The sequence below is a fragment of the Sabethes cyaneus genome, chromosome 3, assembly GCF_943734655.1.
Source record: "Sabethes cyaneus chromosome 3, idSabCyanKW18_F2, whole genome shotgun sequence".
NCBI lineage: Eukaryota > Metazoa > Arthropoda > Insecta > Diptera > Culicidae > Sabethes > Sabethes cyaneus.
Window position 1 is genome coordinate 33,366,692 of NC_071355.1, and position 15,174 is coordinate 33,381,865.

Genomic DNA, 15,174 nt, shown 5'->3' on the forward strand with positions numbered 1-15,174 from the left:
CTGTGGAAAGTGCATATTTTCTCCTATCAAATAGGTAGGTAATGTTTAGAATAAATAGTTCACGTTTTATCATTTACCTTTTTCACGTGGAACTGCTAAAATTTAAAAATTGCGAAAATATGTTTTGTTCCGCCTTCAGAAAAACGTGAATACCTCAGCGAGATTTGAACATACGGCCATACTTTCTTCGGCAAAGTTGTTCGTCATAAAATTTCCTATCTATACAGTATACGTACGTTACTCTGAGATACTGTTCGATAGCCTGTTTTGACGTTGATTTAAATGAAATTTCGAAAATTTTAAATTTTTGCCGAATTCAATAAATTTTTGTAACCAAATATGACTCCAGACATGTTACCATAACATTTTTATGAATGTTTCAATGTTCTCAATGATAGTGAAAAAAATAGTTAAGTACCTTGTTTCACCTACTTTAGCATTTCTATAAATATTTTTTTTGAATTTATTCCAGAAAAATGCTAATTTTTCATAAAACTCAAATGTGAGACCCCTAAATCGCGGCAACCAATGTTGACGTCATATAAAAGTTTTGTTGTGATACCCTAAGATACCCTTTGAGGGGTGAGCCCCCGGGTTTTCTGACATAGTGCTATTTTGGGACACTTTATTAAGCATATACAAAAAGAAATAAGCACAACATGAACGAGAAACACTGACACGGTGTTCTAAATACCGTTATTAAAAAATAAAATAGGCCATTTAAACGGAAAATACCAGTTGGTTTGTATTGCCATCCTACACCTCTGAGCCAATTTTTAAAAAAATCGATCGACGAATTTTTGAGTTACGCCCACTTGAAGTTTAAAAGGACAGATTGCTCATATAAAGTAAATAAAAATCTTCAATGACACTTCCAACAAGAACGTAAATCACAGCCAGTATTGATTTTTTATGAAACATATTCCCATTGCCGACCATTTTAGGAGTTTTACAGTGTGTTGGGACTAACCGGAAATGTGCCGGATTAAGTTATCGCTGAGGGAAATAGCCAGTATCGAACATGAACAAATACTTATCAGCTACCATGCGACACCTCAAAATACGCCAGAATTTAAAAAAACTAGGTCACTGACAGTCAGATCAACTACCTAGCACCACGTTGGTTATATCTGGACAAGTTCCGGGGACTTTCGGGAACACCCAGACAGGTGGCCAACTTCGTCCATGAAGAAAAACCTATCGTGCGATACCTTAAATGACACTAGAATTCAATGACTAGTTCAATGGAAGCCAAATCTGCTGTCTAGGGTTAGATTTGGTCATATCTGAACATATTTGGGGGACCCTGGGATCCCCTGGGAAGTCAATAACACAATGTGGTATATTTTTGATAACAAAGACATGTTCGGAATTGGCCATTATGGTTCTTGGTACTTAATTTGGCTTACTTGGATCTATTTTAAAAGTTTTAGTGTAATTTAAGGTGTCGTATGATGAGTTTTTGTTCATGTTCGAAATTGGTCATTTCCTAGGGTTTTCTGGAATGCCCCAAACATTTCCAGATATGGCAAAACCTGAGCCTAGATAGCAAATTTCGCTTTCATTGATCTAGTTATTGAATTCTAGTATGATTTAAGGTGCCGCACGATAAGTTTTTGTTCTGGGTCTGGGTCTGGGTGTTCCCGAAAGTCCCCTGAACTTGTCCATATATAACCAACGTGGCACTAGGTAGTTGATCTGACTGTCAGTGATCTTGGTTTTAAATTCTGTCGTAATTTGAGGTGTCGCATGATAAGTATGTGTTCATTTTCGATACTGGCTATTTCCCTCAGTGATAACTTAATCCGGAACATTTTCGGTTAGTCCCAACACACCGTAAAACTCCTAAAATGGTCGACAATGGACATATGTTGCATAAAAAATCAATACCGGCTGTGATTTACGTTCATTTTGGAAGTGTCATTGGAGATTTTTATTTACACTCAAGTCTTTTTTTACACGGTTTGTTTTTTCGATTACTCAAGAACGGTGCAACTTAGGGACCATTTACAAACTACGTAACGACTGTCGGGCCGCTCCCAAATGTATTGAGAAATAAATTAATGGTCCTTAAGTTGTCCCGTTTTTGATAATCGAAAAAACAAACCGTGTAAAAAAAGTACTTGAGTGTACTTTATATGAGCAATCTGCCCTTTAAAACTTCAAAAGGGCGTAACTCAAAAATTCGTCGATCGATTTTTTTAAAAATTGGCTCAGAGGTGTAGGATGGCAATACAAACCAACTGGCATTTTCCGTTTAAATGGCCTATTTTATTTTTTAATAAGGCCATTACAAATGTTTTAAAAAGTTTTTGTCCCTCCGGTGTTGGGCAACTGAAGGGGGGGGGGGGGGGGGGGGGGGCAAAAAAAAACAAAGGATTTTTTAATCGAGCAAAAAAAATATGGATTTTAGACATTTTTATTTTAAGTTCAAACGTGAAAACTAAATCTATTCTTGCTTTTAATATATTCGTTGTTAATTTCCATGTAAAAATCTACGAAACAAAGACAAAAACGAAAGAAAATTTTTTTGGCCGATTTTCGGAAATTCCGCTGTTTGAATTTTCATTTCTATTTCATGGTTAACTCAACTCGTACACTCGTTTTTCAAGTTTTTCAGGCTGTAGAGCCCAAAGACAATTGATTTTATAAAAAAAATTTAGGTCATATCCTACAAATTATTTTTTTGCCCCCCGATTTTTCAAGCCAGGGGGGGGGGTGACAAAAACTTTAAATATGATTTGCAACGGTATTTTGAACACCGTGACTGAGTATAGTGTGGGCCGTGGAATATTTTCCATACCATTTGTTAGGGAGACAATACACTTTGAGAACTGATGCAAGTGGAGTTGCTTCTATCCTTAACAGATCGCGCGAAGATTCTAAGCGAGCTTAAACAAGAGCAAATGGCTGGGCATTACGAATGAACCCTTACAGCTACGATATTAAATATGTTCGTGGTAAGGAAAACAGCAGATTCCTCTTTCTGATTATATGAAGGAGACGACGAGCCTTTTAATGATGAGGATGAGATTACCCCTTGGCAGATCTCAAGATTTGAAGGTAATTCTATAGGATTTCTAACTGAGATCGAGTTGAGCGAAGCCATTGCGATTGGAAGAGATCCAAAAGGGATAGAAAAAGAGTTAAAAGAGTAAAAAAGCCGGAAACTGTGACCAGAAAAAAAGAATAAAGAGAAATAAAGACCGGACAGAAAATGACAAAAATTGAGACAGGAAAATAGGGAAAACATCGAGTCAGAATCTTTAGAAGAAAAAATACGAGCACTGTTGCAGAAAAAAACGGGGAAAATCAGAGGAGAGGACGAAAAAATGAGACGGGAAGAACGAAACAGAGAAAGAGGAAACGGTGAGCAGAGAAAAGGAAAACGAGTGAGAAAAGAAGGAAAACTAGACAAATAGAGGGAACATGGGACAGAAAAATAAGACGGGACAGAAAAGGTGGGAAAGAATAAGAGAGAAAAAGAGACATGAAAGGGAAAACTGAACAGATTGCCAGAGAAACCAAAAGAGAAAAGAATAATAGCGAGGCAGTAAAAAAACCAACGGAGGAAATAAGGGAAATGGGAATAAGAGGTCAAGCAAGATACAAAAGGAGAAAGATGAGACACGAAATGGGAAAAGGGGATTGAAAAAGATGAAAAATATGAAATTTGTAAACGAAAAAAGCGAAAAGCAGAAGAGAACCGACTGAAAATGGAAAAAATAACAAAAAACGAGTGCGAAGCAAGAGGAAAACGAGAACTGAAAGTAAGAAAACCGGAACGAGCAACGTAGAAAAACGGAAACGAGAATGAAACAGAAAAAGGAAAACGAGAGACAAAGAGCAAAAACCATGAAAATGCTACGGAGAAGGAGAAAAATGGAATAAAAAATGCAAAAATGGACTGGCTAAGAGAAAAGATATAACAGAAAAAAGGTAAACCGTGTGAATAAGACGAAAAATGTCAACTTTAATTTTAAGTCAAACTTCGTGTCTGATTTCGTGTTCAAACCCGGTTTGAAGTCAAACTGCAAGATCCAAAATGGTCCAAATTTAAGTCTTATTTAACGTCGAATATCAAGTTCAATTGCATGTCCGACTTTAAGGTCAATTTCAATTCTAATATAATTTCAATTTTAGGTTTAATTTCAAGTCAAATGTAATCTCCGATTCGAAGTCCAATTTAAACTCTACTCTAACCTCCATTTCTAGGTTAAATTTCTATTCTAATTTCAACTTTGATTTTAAGCCCAGTTGCTACCGAATATAGGCGGAACATGTTGTGAGAATGTCGGACAACAACCCCGCAAAAATGGTGTCCGCCTCGAATTCAGTCAAATAAAGCGAGGTCAGGAAAGTGTGGAACATTCGAGAAAGTGAAGCCGTAGTCCTGCGTCAAAAAATGGTTTTAAAACAAGGGACGATTCAATGATCCAGCTGTTCCAACATAAGATTAGTAGATTAGATATGCATAAGCTAGTGAATTGTGACAGTTTTAGTCCGTTTTTCGTTCAATTTGTGTAATGTATTTTGCTTGGCATTCTCATCGTAGAGTTTTTTTTTAGATTTAATGTAGGTACTTTGCAACTGAACCTGGATTAGTCTATATCCTATACCAATGTATATGACGAAGGAAAAAAGCAACATTGCACTTGTCGCTCTTTCTCTTTCTTACTACAGCGATTTCACTACGTCGGACTTTTGTTGCAAAAGTAAGGTAAGGTAGGTAAGGTGCAAAATGTGGGAAAATATTTAACTTTTATGCCAACATTTTCTACAAATCTTTTTCATTGTGATAAAATCATTATTTCGTGTTTCATGAATTCATCTGACTCAATTTTTCTTTGCTATACACAGCCAGTATATAAGGCCTCGTAAATGTTACATGTGGGGATTTTCCAGATAACGCGAATTTTGTACAGTTTTTTTTTTCGATATTACTATTCCATTCTTCGCATACTAATGTGTAACTTTATAGTTGTAATGCAATACAAACTCTCTATCTCTATTCGAAATATAATTTGCTTGGTTAGATCAGGGGCGACTGCAGCGGTTTCAAGCATGACACTAGTGAAAATATTGTAAAATTATGAATGAAACCATTTCTCCTCATCGCTCGACAGCAAACATTCATTTATCATCGTATAAGTTTATTCAAATGTTGAAATATCAATTTGTTCGGTTGGTGGGGTTGCTGAACGCTTGTTGATTCTCTATTCTAAATAGATAAATGATTGCGAAAACAAGTGTTGTCCAACAAAATTCCGATCTCCCATTTCCACCAACATTTGTGGTACGCTTTGAACAAAGACGGAAAAATGACTATTTGCTGATATCCGTTCACGTTGCAATTAGTCACGTTTAACGTACTTCATTTGATCAAAACACTTTATTGACCAACTATCCACAGAAACAAATTATAATTTTAAATGAGGACCTCTTGATAGTATAAAATACGGAAAACATTGCACTGTCCTCAGTATTCATCTGTTTGTTGGTGAAAAAATAGTAGCATGAAAGCGTTGGGTCTTCTATTGGCCATTATTCTGGTCGGATCCTGTGCATCCCTCGACTGGTGGGAGCACGGAAATTTCTACCAAGTTTATCCACGTTCGTTTAAGGATTCCGATGGTGATGGTATTGGAGATCTTGATGGTATGTAGTTCTAAAAGCGTGCAGCTTCTTTCCATATCAATTTACAAAACTGACGTACATTACTACAGGCATCACCCAGAATCTCGCTTATCTCAAGGAAATCGGAATGGACGGCGTTTGGCTTTCACCGATATTTAAATCCCCAATGCGTGACTTTGGGTACGATATTTCCAGCTTCTACGAAATACAACCGGAGTACGGCGATTTGAATTCATTCCAGCGATTGGCGAACAAAGCCAAGGAACTTGGTTTGCGATTGATTCTTGATTTTGTACCGAACCACACCAGTGATTTGCATGAGCACTTCAATCTTTCGGTACATCGAGTTGAACCGTACACAAACTACTACATTTGGCATCCGGGTGTGGAAGGACCGAACGGGACTCGTGTTCCGCCATCCAACTGGATTAGCGTATTTCGTGGTTCCGCCTGGGAGTGGAACGACATCCGCAAAGAATTCTATCTGCATCAATTTTTGAAGGAACAACCGGACCTGAATTATCGCAACCCAGCAGTAGTGGAAGAAATGAAGAAAGTTCTCCGCTTCTGGTTGGATCGAGGAGTCGGTGGTTTCCGAGTCGATGCTGTAGCTTATATGTTCGAAAGTGCGGAAGTGAACGGTCGCTACCGTGATGAACCCCTGAGCAGGGCTACCGATGATCCAGAAAATCCTGCTTATCTCATCCACAGCGAAACTTTCGATCAACCGGAAACCTACAACATAATCTACCAATGGCATTCCTTGCTAGAGGAATACAGTGCCCGGGACAACAACACTCGTATCATGATGACTGAAGCCTATACCAGTCTCCCTAAAGTTATCGAATTCTTTGGGAACAAAACTGCCGATGGGGCTCAGATTCCTTTCAACTTCCAGTTGATTACGAACTTGAATCAGAACAGCTCGGCAGCGGATTTCGCTAAATACGTAAACATTTGGTTGAAAGCTCTTCCAAAAGGACGGCGTTCGAATTGGGTACTTGGAAATCACGACAATGGTCGAATCGGATCCCGACTCGGCAAAAACAAAATCGATTTGTATAATATAGCATTGCAAACTCTTCCGGATATTGCTGTCACCTACTATGGTGAAGAAATCGGTATGCTGGACCAGTGGATTTCTTGGGAAAAGAGTATTGACCCAGCTGGATGCCAATCATCCCCGGAAACCTACACACAGTACTCTCGCGATCCAGTTCGAACTCCTATGCAATGGAACAGCAGGAAAAACGCCGGATTCTCCCAAGCTGCTCAAACCTGGCTGCCAGCGGCCGACAACTACAAACGTCTTAACGTATTCCAGCAAAGCCATGCTAAGAAGAGTCATTTGAAGATTTTCAAGCAACTCACCAAGTTCCGCAAGGGTCCAATTTTGTCGCATGGTGATTTCCAAATGCGCCTAATCAACAAGCAGCTGGTGGCATACAAACGAAACCTGGCCGGAGTTGGATACGCTATTACAGTACTCAACTTTGCTAGATATCCTCAGCATTTGAACCTGACCGGCGCGTTTGAAGGACTTCCCCGTCGTATGAAGGTGGAAATTTCCTCGCTGCAAATTCCAACCCCGGATGGGTAAGTTTGAGGCAAAAAATGTCAGTTGTTTAGGATCTGTTCTTTAAACCGGTTTTTTTTTTCAGTTCTATGGTTAGTCCCCACCACTACAGGCTGGCAGGAGAGAGCGGAATTGTTCTTGTGCATGAATATCCGAAGAAAAAAGTTGCAGGTCGCCATAATTGAACGTTGAAGCAAGGCTAGTGTTTGGGAATCAAAAGGACCGCATGTAATTTAAAACAAAATACAAACTTTAACCGCATCAGAATAATAGCAATCAAAATTTTTTACGATTTTTATTGCCGATGAAAAGGTTTAAACATTATTGGATTTAATACTTATTGTAAGATCATTATTTCATACTTAATTTTAAGAACATCATCCTGCATACCAATTGTTTGGCCGCTAAATTCTATTTTTGCTTTTTGTTGTTTACAGTGCCACCCTTCTTCTTCTTCAGTTTGCTATTTACAATCGACTAGTATTCTTTAATCGGTAGCTCCGGGGTATCAGTCGCATTCCACTCTTTAGCAACCACGGTGACGCCATTATCGTTGTCCCATTTAATGTTTGATTGAACATGAATGATGACAGCCTGCCGAATCGGGCCATCAAGGGGTATCAGTCTCATATTGCTCCAGAAATGGCAGAAATCTCGTCTGAAGGCACTCCATTTTATAAATTTCCTGTTCTTGGTTTTCGCGAGTTACGAAAGCGTCACTTTTTGATTTAGCGGACCTATTGACTTCTCGAGCGAGGATATTCCACGTGGTTTGATAATTGGCATCGTACCTTCTAGTCATATCCCGGATGGAGATGCCAGTATTGGACTTAACGCACCCGAATATCTGCCCCCTCAGCTTTTGGTCTCTAGGTCCGGTTCTCTTAAAAGTTCTTTGGCGCTTTTTCACACCTATAGGTTCTCCTTATAACCTTTTAGAACATTATACACAATTGATTTTGGAATTTTTAGCACTTTCGCCTACTTTGATCCAGACTCTGGATTTTCCAGGTGTTTGTGAAAGATTTTTTTTACGTCGTTCGAGTTCCATTCTGTACTGTACTGTTCTGTACGCAACGTGCTGGAATATTTTGTTGAAACTTACACCAGTTGTTATTCATAGACTTGTAAACAATGTTAGATCGAATGGTTCCAGTTCCTATTCCTACTACCAGGGGCTTGCTGATGATGCACGAGATGCGTCCAAATTTACTTTTAGCCACTTACTTTTAATCAAAGAGAGTTGATAATATCTCTTTCCATTTTTCCCAGAAAAAACATTTACCCCTCTTACTAAAGCATGATAAATATAAATCACAAGTAGAATTGCCATGAAACTCTAATGCAATAATTGATTTATATTAAAACCACAGACAAACAGACGTAACTCTTGGAAGAAAAATCAACAAAAATTATCGTACCTCACATTTAGCCTGAACGCTAGCACCATCTATGATCGACATCCCCAAATATCAAATAGCAATATGGGTATCCCTCGAAATAGCAAGGGTTTTTTATGGGGAATTCTCCTTCTTTCGTCAAAATGCGCCACTTTGACCGAAACGGAGACATTCCTAACTAAGCCCACATTTGAAATGACGGTTCAATCGGTACGAAGAATGGAAAACGAGTGTTATGTCTGTTTGTCTGTGTTAAAACCATGGTGATACCAACCCGGTAACAATGTGACAGCTCTCATACCAATCAAACGTACCTAAAACTGCTGGTTCATGGTTCACAAAAGATGTTTGAAAGCGGCGTAAAACTCATAGAAAGAGCTTATCATTTTTTTTGGCAAAGAATCCCTTGTGGATATAAGAACTGAATTGGTGTATTATTTCAATAGAGCATTTTACGAACTGATAACATTATGTCAAGTTTCAAAACGTTTCCGTGGTAAGCAGCATAATTGGTTCTTCTGTCGTAATAAAATGCTATATTTGGTTCTGTCATGTAACAGTGTTTTTTTTACAACTGAAACAATCTCTATTGCTTGGATCTACTCTTGAATTTGGTTTAACTTGTTCTGTTAACGACAAAATCGATCCAGCAATCATGAAAGAGCATTTCATTTTGAATTGCGCAGCGGATAACTTTCAATGAAACACGCAATATTCAAATACTTTAGAGCAGACAACTCGTACACAAGATTGAAAATCTTGTATTGCCCCCTTTATGACTATTTAGACTACTGTGATAATCATTTAATGAAGCATACCTAGGGCTGTCGGTATTGGGCCTGTTTGGTGAAAACCGGTATTTCGGTATTAGCGTGGAAAATACCGGTAGTACCGGTAAAATACCGGTATTGGCAGATTATTCGGAATCAATTGAAATGTTGACGTTTTTCAGTAAATATCTTTGTTTTTAAACTTTTACATCAGTATTTTTGTTTTGCAAAGTAGTATTAAGGCAGAAATTATACGCTTAGCGATTTGTTTCCTTTGGTAGAACGAATTTTGTTGCCAACGCTTCTAACAATTGAAAAAACTTCCGCTTTCATTGAAGTCTGACGAACGGCTTTAAGCGCATCAGGAGTTTTCGTTTCATTTCTTGAAATTTACAGTAGCGAAGCCCGCTTTTAACTATTTTTAAAAATCCCAGTATTGCAGCTTCAAGCATAATGAATGCACTGGTCTCTTACAATCTCTTCACGAATTTTTCCTCTATCCCTAAACCGGACCCCTTGCATGCATCATTCTCTTCATCATCGTGCACAGATACCTTCTCTTCTTTACTTTTAAATTTTAATCCCACTGATCGTAGATAGTGGCTTAGAGATTTCATCGGCTTGTTTTATCAATATATCACACTAAAGACTTGAAAAATATTCTAAATTCTTTCCTGGTAGAACCTTTGATTCCAAGAATACTCAAAAAGCGCGAAGATCCTCATATTCAAATCACGACCCGGCATCGCCGAAACAAATAAATGAAGTCACTTGTTTCATTTGTTGAACAGAACGTTTCAAGCAAACTTCTGCTAAAGTTAGTGACTGTATCAAATGACGACGACTGGCAATCAGCCACGATTTATCGATGTTTTTTTTTATTATTTTTTTAATGTGGTTTTGACCAATTGGTCATTCACCACGTCTATCGATGTTGAGTAAGTTAATTATAATATGCATTAAATTGTAAGAAATATTACTCAAATTCAATTCAATTGCATTCAAAGTTGTTGGCCTTCTAGTGAATATTTGATAGAAGAATACAAATGAAACTGTAAAACCGATCGTCATGGTGAAGTGAAAATCGTTTCATATGATGCCTGATTGAAGCCAGTTTTGAAACGAATCGGCGTTGCTGCAGTTGAAATTGAAGTTTCATTACTTCAGTGCTGAGTGACTATTGTATTTAATATTGTAAGCGACGTTGCCGGGCCCTGATCTTGTTTCCTAAATTCATTATTCGAAGCTCTCAAAATAATTTGGTGGCTTGTAAATATCAAGTTGTTCAAAAATAAATTGAAACGTGACGTCTGGCTTATACAATGAAACATTTGCATGAAACATACAGCAAAGATGAAGTACTGTGCCTTAAACGGGTTCAAGAGCTGTAATTATTTGACCCACAGTTTCACCCTCTTCATTGCTAGTAGTCGAAGAATCTCGTCAGCATTAACACGAAGTTGTGTTTCTATGAGTTTTACAATCTTCTATCCAACTTGGTTCTTCTTTGAATAAGGAAACTAAAAAAACTAGGATATTAGAAAATACCGGAAATACCGGTTTTTTGCCTTTCCAAAACCGGTATTTCGGTATCCAAAAATTGGCCGGTATTACCGGTTCTACCGGTTAGACAGCCCTAAGCATACCCCTACCCCATCTTGCACCGGTAATTTGATACTAGAGTGGCTTTTAGTTTAATCAACTGATTTGTTTGACTTCTTTTTCCTTCTTGCCCTTCTTTTTCACTTCTTTTTCACTTCATTTTCCTTGAGCGAAATCGTGTGCGAGATACGACTGTGGTAATTGTGTAAATTGGGATAGTCTAAATAGGGGCAAATGTCGCAATAATAAATACCGCTTTTTATCTAGTAAACAATCAATCAAGCAACCCACCAAGAATTCAAACAGTTTTGCCGAAAACATGAAACAATGCTAAATTAGTCATCATGCGCTTTTCGAATCGTTGTCCAGACAACAGCTTTTTGCGTTCACATTTAACTAACAAAAGTGAACATTTCCTTTAGAAATCGAAGGTGCGTCAATTTTGACCGGCACGTAAAAACGATCGTCGCGACATTTTTGACACTGGCGGGTGTTATGGGAAACTGTTGATAACTGTCACTTTGTTACGGGATATGGTGATACCCAAATACATAATCTCGGTTGTTTGATTTCTCTTTTTTTGTTAATTGGTTCCTTGGTAAATTTAATAGTAACCTGTGTATTTTCGTCTCTGAAAGATAACTGACACTGTTTTATCCTCTCAAACAAAGAGAAGATGAACTCGTGTTACGAAAATTTAAAAATAAACAATCATGATTGAGTGTTTCTTGGGATAGATGAAATAATAGTTAACCTGCGCTCACGAGTGACAATAAATGCGTATAAAAGATTCGCGTTTCTCTTTTGTTCCGTTGTTATGCGTAGTAGGCGATATCCACTGAATATGGGACATTTGAAAGGATAAATTAAATGCCTACTAAAGACACAATCCTTGAAAAATTGCGAAAATTGCGGTCGAAGAGTAGCGTCAATTCATTGCGCGTCTCGACAGACGTAAGTCGGCTGCAACCTGGTCGAGCCATCTACCACGTTGAGCTCCTCTATTCCTGCTACCGCACCGGTGGGTGATATTCTTGAAGAGAACGGATTTCACTGCACAGTTGTCCGGCATCCTTGCGACGTGGCCGGCTCACTGTAGTTTCCCATCTTTCGCCAGGTGTACGATGAGAATCTCCAAGCAGTGCCTGCAGCTCGCGGTACATATGTACGTCTGCACCACTCTCCGCTTTCCATTTGTACTCTGCCAAAAATAGTTCAAAACATCTTTCGTTCAAATACAGCAAGTGCACGTATGTCTTACGCAAGCAAAGTTACAGTCTCAAGTCCGTAGTGGACTACCGGTTTGATTGGCGTTTCGTACATCGTCAGCGTATGCTTCATGATCGTAGCGTCTTGCGGAGGGAAATGTGGGCTCGACTATCAGCTTGAAAGCGTTGTTGAATCTTCTTACTCGTATTATTTTTGGCGGTGAGTAGAGATCGTCAGCGAAAGGAAGGAGTTGGCGATGTTTATCCGCAAAACCGTTCTCGTGCATTATTTGCCATAGCTGTTCACGCTCGACTGTATCGTATGCTGCCTTCAAATCCATGAAAATATGATGCGTGCGCACGTTGTGCTACCGATATGTTTTGAGGATGCCCCGAATATGCAGATTAAGAAACTGATTCTTTAATATTAGCGTGCACAGTCCTCACCTCAGAAGTACCGATGATGACAAAGACTAATTTTACGCGCCGTTGGACCGTTAATACGATCGCTGCCCAAGACATGATGACAAAATTATCATCGGGGACTGTAATGCTCAGGTTGGTCAGGAGGAGGCATTCAAACCGATGATTGGATGGTTCAGCGCACACGCGCAAACGAATGAAAACGGCCTAAGACTTGTCGACTTTGCCGCCTCCAAGAACATGGCCATCCGTAGTACCTTCTTCCAGCATAACCTCTACCATCGGTACACTTGGAGATCACCCAACCAGACAGAATCACAAATCGACCACGTTCTGATAGATGGTCGGCACTTTTAAGACATTATCGACGTCAGAAGCTATCCGGGCGCTAACATTGATCACTACCTAGTGATGGTAAGGATACGTCAAAAACTATCTGTTGTGAACAACTTACGATACCAGCGCCCGCCACGGTATAATCTAGCGCGACTGAAGCAACCGAATGTCGACGAAAACAACGCGTTATCTCTCGAAACCGCGCTGCCGGAAGAGGGTGAGCTGGATGAAGCCCCTGCCCAAAGCCTTGAGGATTGTTGGAATGCCGTGAAAATAGCCATTAACAGCGTAGCGGAGAACGTCCTAGGCAGTGTGGCACCGAATCGACGTAACGAATGGTTTGACGAGGAATGCCAGCAGATATTGGATGAGAAGAACGCAGCGTGGGAACAAATGCTGCGTAGAGCCACCCGTCAGAATGTGGAGCGATACAAACAGAAACGGAGGCAGCAAACCCGACTCTTCAAGAAGCGCCACCAAGAGGAGAAGGAGTGCGAAGAACTCGAACAGCTGTACCGCTTTCACGACACACGGAAGTTCTATCAGAGACTCAACGGATCTCGCAAAGGCTTCGTGCCGCGGGCAGAAATGTGCAGAGATAAAGATGGAGGTACCTTGACGGACGACCGTGCGGTGATCGAAAGGTGGAAGCAACACTACGATAAACACCTGAATGGCATGCAGGCGGAAGACCATGATAGCGAAGAAAGTGACCACATTGGTGCAGCAAGCGACGAAGATGTGCCACCCCCATCGATAAGGGAAGTTAAAGAAGCCATCCAGCGGCTGAAGAACAACAAAGCAGCGGGAAAGGATGGCATTGGAGCGGAACTTATTAAAATGGGCCCGGACAAGTTGGCCGGCTGTCTGCATCAACTGATTGCCAAGATTTGGGAAACGGAACGACTACCGGAGGAGTGGAAAGACGGGGTTATCTGCCCTATCTACAAGAAAAGCGATAAGCTGGATTGTGAGAACTACCGAGCGATCACTATCATGAATGCCGCCTTCAAAATGCTGTCCCAAGTCATCTTTCATCGACTATCGCCAATAGCCAATAGATTTCTGGGAAGTTACCTGATTCATGGAGGGTCGATTTACAACGGACCAAAACTTCACCCTACGGCAGATCCTCCAGAAGTGCCGTGAATTTCGAGGTCCCACGCATAACCTGTTCATTAATTTCAAAGCCGCATATGATAGCGTAAACCGACAAGAGCAATGGAAAACTTTGGACGAAAACGGCTTTCCGTCTAAGCTTGCGAGATTTAACATGGCTACGATGGAAGGGATCCAGTGCTGGATGGTGTAGTGCAGTGATTAAAGCTGGACGGATATGTTGATCAGGACACGTTGCTAGAATGTCGGATAACTGTCCTGCAAAAATAGTTTTCGCACCGAGTTCGGTAGGAACAAGACGAAGAGGGGCACAGCGAGCGATGTGGTAAGACCAGGTGGAGGGAGATCTGGCGAGCACTGGTGAAGTGGAGACCAGCTGTCATGGACCGAAATATATGGAGAAATTATACTGCGTTGGCCTTGTCGTAAGACGTTAAGCCAATTAAGTAAGTAAGTTAGTATGTTTGGGGGATTTGTCACCTTCCATCCACTCCTCCGGTAGTTTTTCCTCCTTCCAAATTCCTTCAAATTATCCAGTGAAGTGCCATTGCTAGTGGTTCTTTGCTATTATCGTAGAGTTCTGCCGGGAGTCGGTCCATTCCGGAAGCTCTTTTATTCTTTAGCTGACTGATTTCTCACCGGATCTTTGTAGGCACTCCCAGGTTAACTTCCATTTCGTCTCGGTCTGTTATAATGCTATTGAGATGCTCATTGAAGTGTTTTGAGACGCGCAACGAATTGGCGACGAGTAGCCCAGGACCGAGTACAATGGAGAGGAATTCTTAATATGGTAAGAACCACCCCGACTCTCAGCTGGTAAAATTTGATGCTCTTTGCAGAATGTGATCGATTTGGTTCATTGTTCGTTGGTCAGGTGAACTCCGAGTGGCTTTGTGGATATAATTGCGGGGAAAGAAAGTGCTTCTGATCCCCAGATCTCGGTGTTGGGAACCAGGTGTAACTGAAGCCGCATCAGACAGACCGGTTGCTCTACTAATTCCCAACAATAAGCAACTGATACGTTCTAATACGTCATGTTTTATTTTAGCATTTTATTAGTTCGTAACGTAGTGAATTTGAATGTTCTTACACATTTATTACGC

At 40.0% G+C, this 15,174-nt stretch overlaps 1 protein-coding gene across 1 annotated transcript; it reads left to right on the top strand.

Annotated features, from left to right (window-relative positions):
- Positions 1 to 5,484: 5,484 nt before the first annotated feature.
- Positions 5,485 to 9,170, top strand: LOC128744406 (probable maltase). The gene is made up of 3 exons (XM_053841402.1): positions 5,485 to 5,658; positions 5,727 to 7,233; positions 7,299 to 9,170. The coding sequence occupies exons 1-3, from the start codon at positions 5,517 to 5,519 to the stop codon at positions 7,396 to 7,398; spliced, it is 1,749 nt and encodes a 582-aa protein (XP_053697377.1). The 5' UTR covers positions 5,485 to 5,516; the 3' UTR covers positions 7,399 to 9,170.
- Positions 9,171 to 15,174: the final 6,004 nt, after the last annotated feature.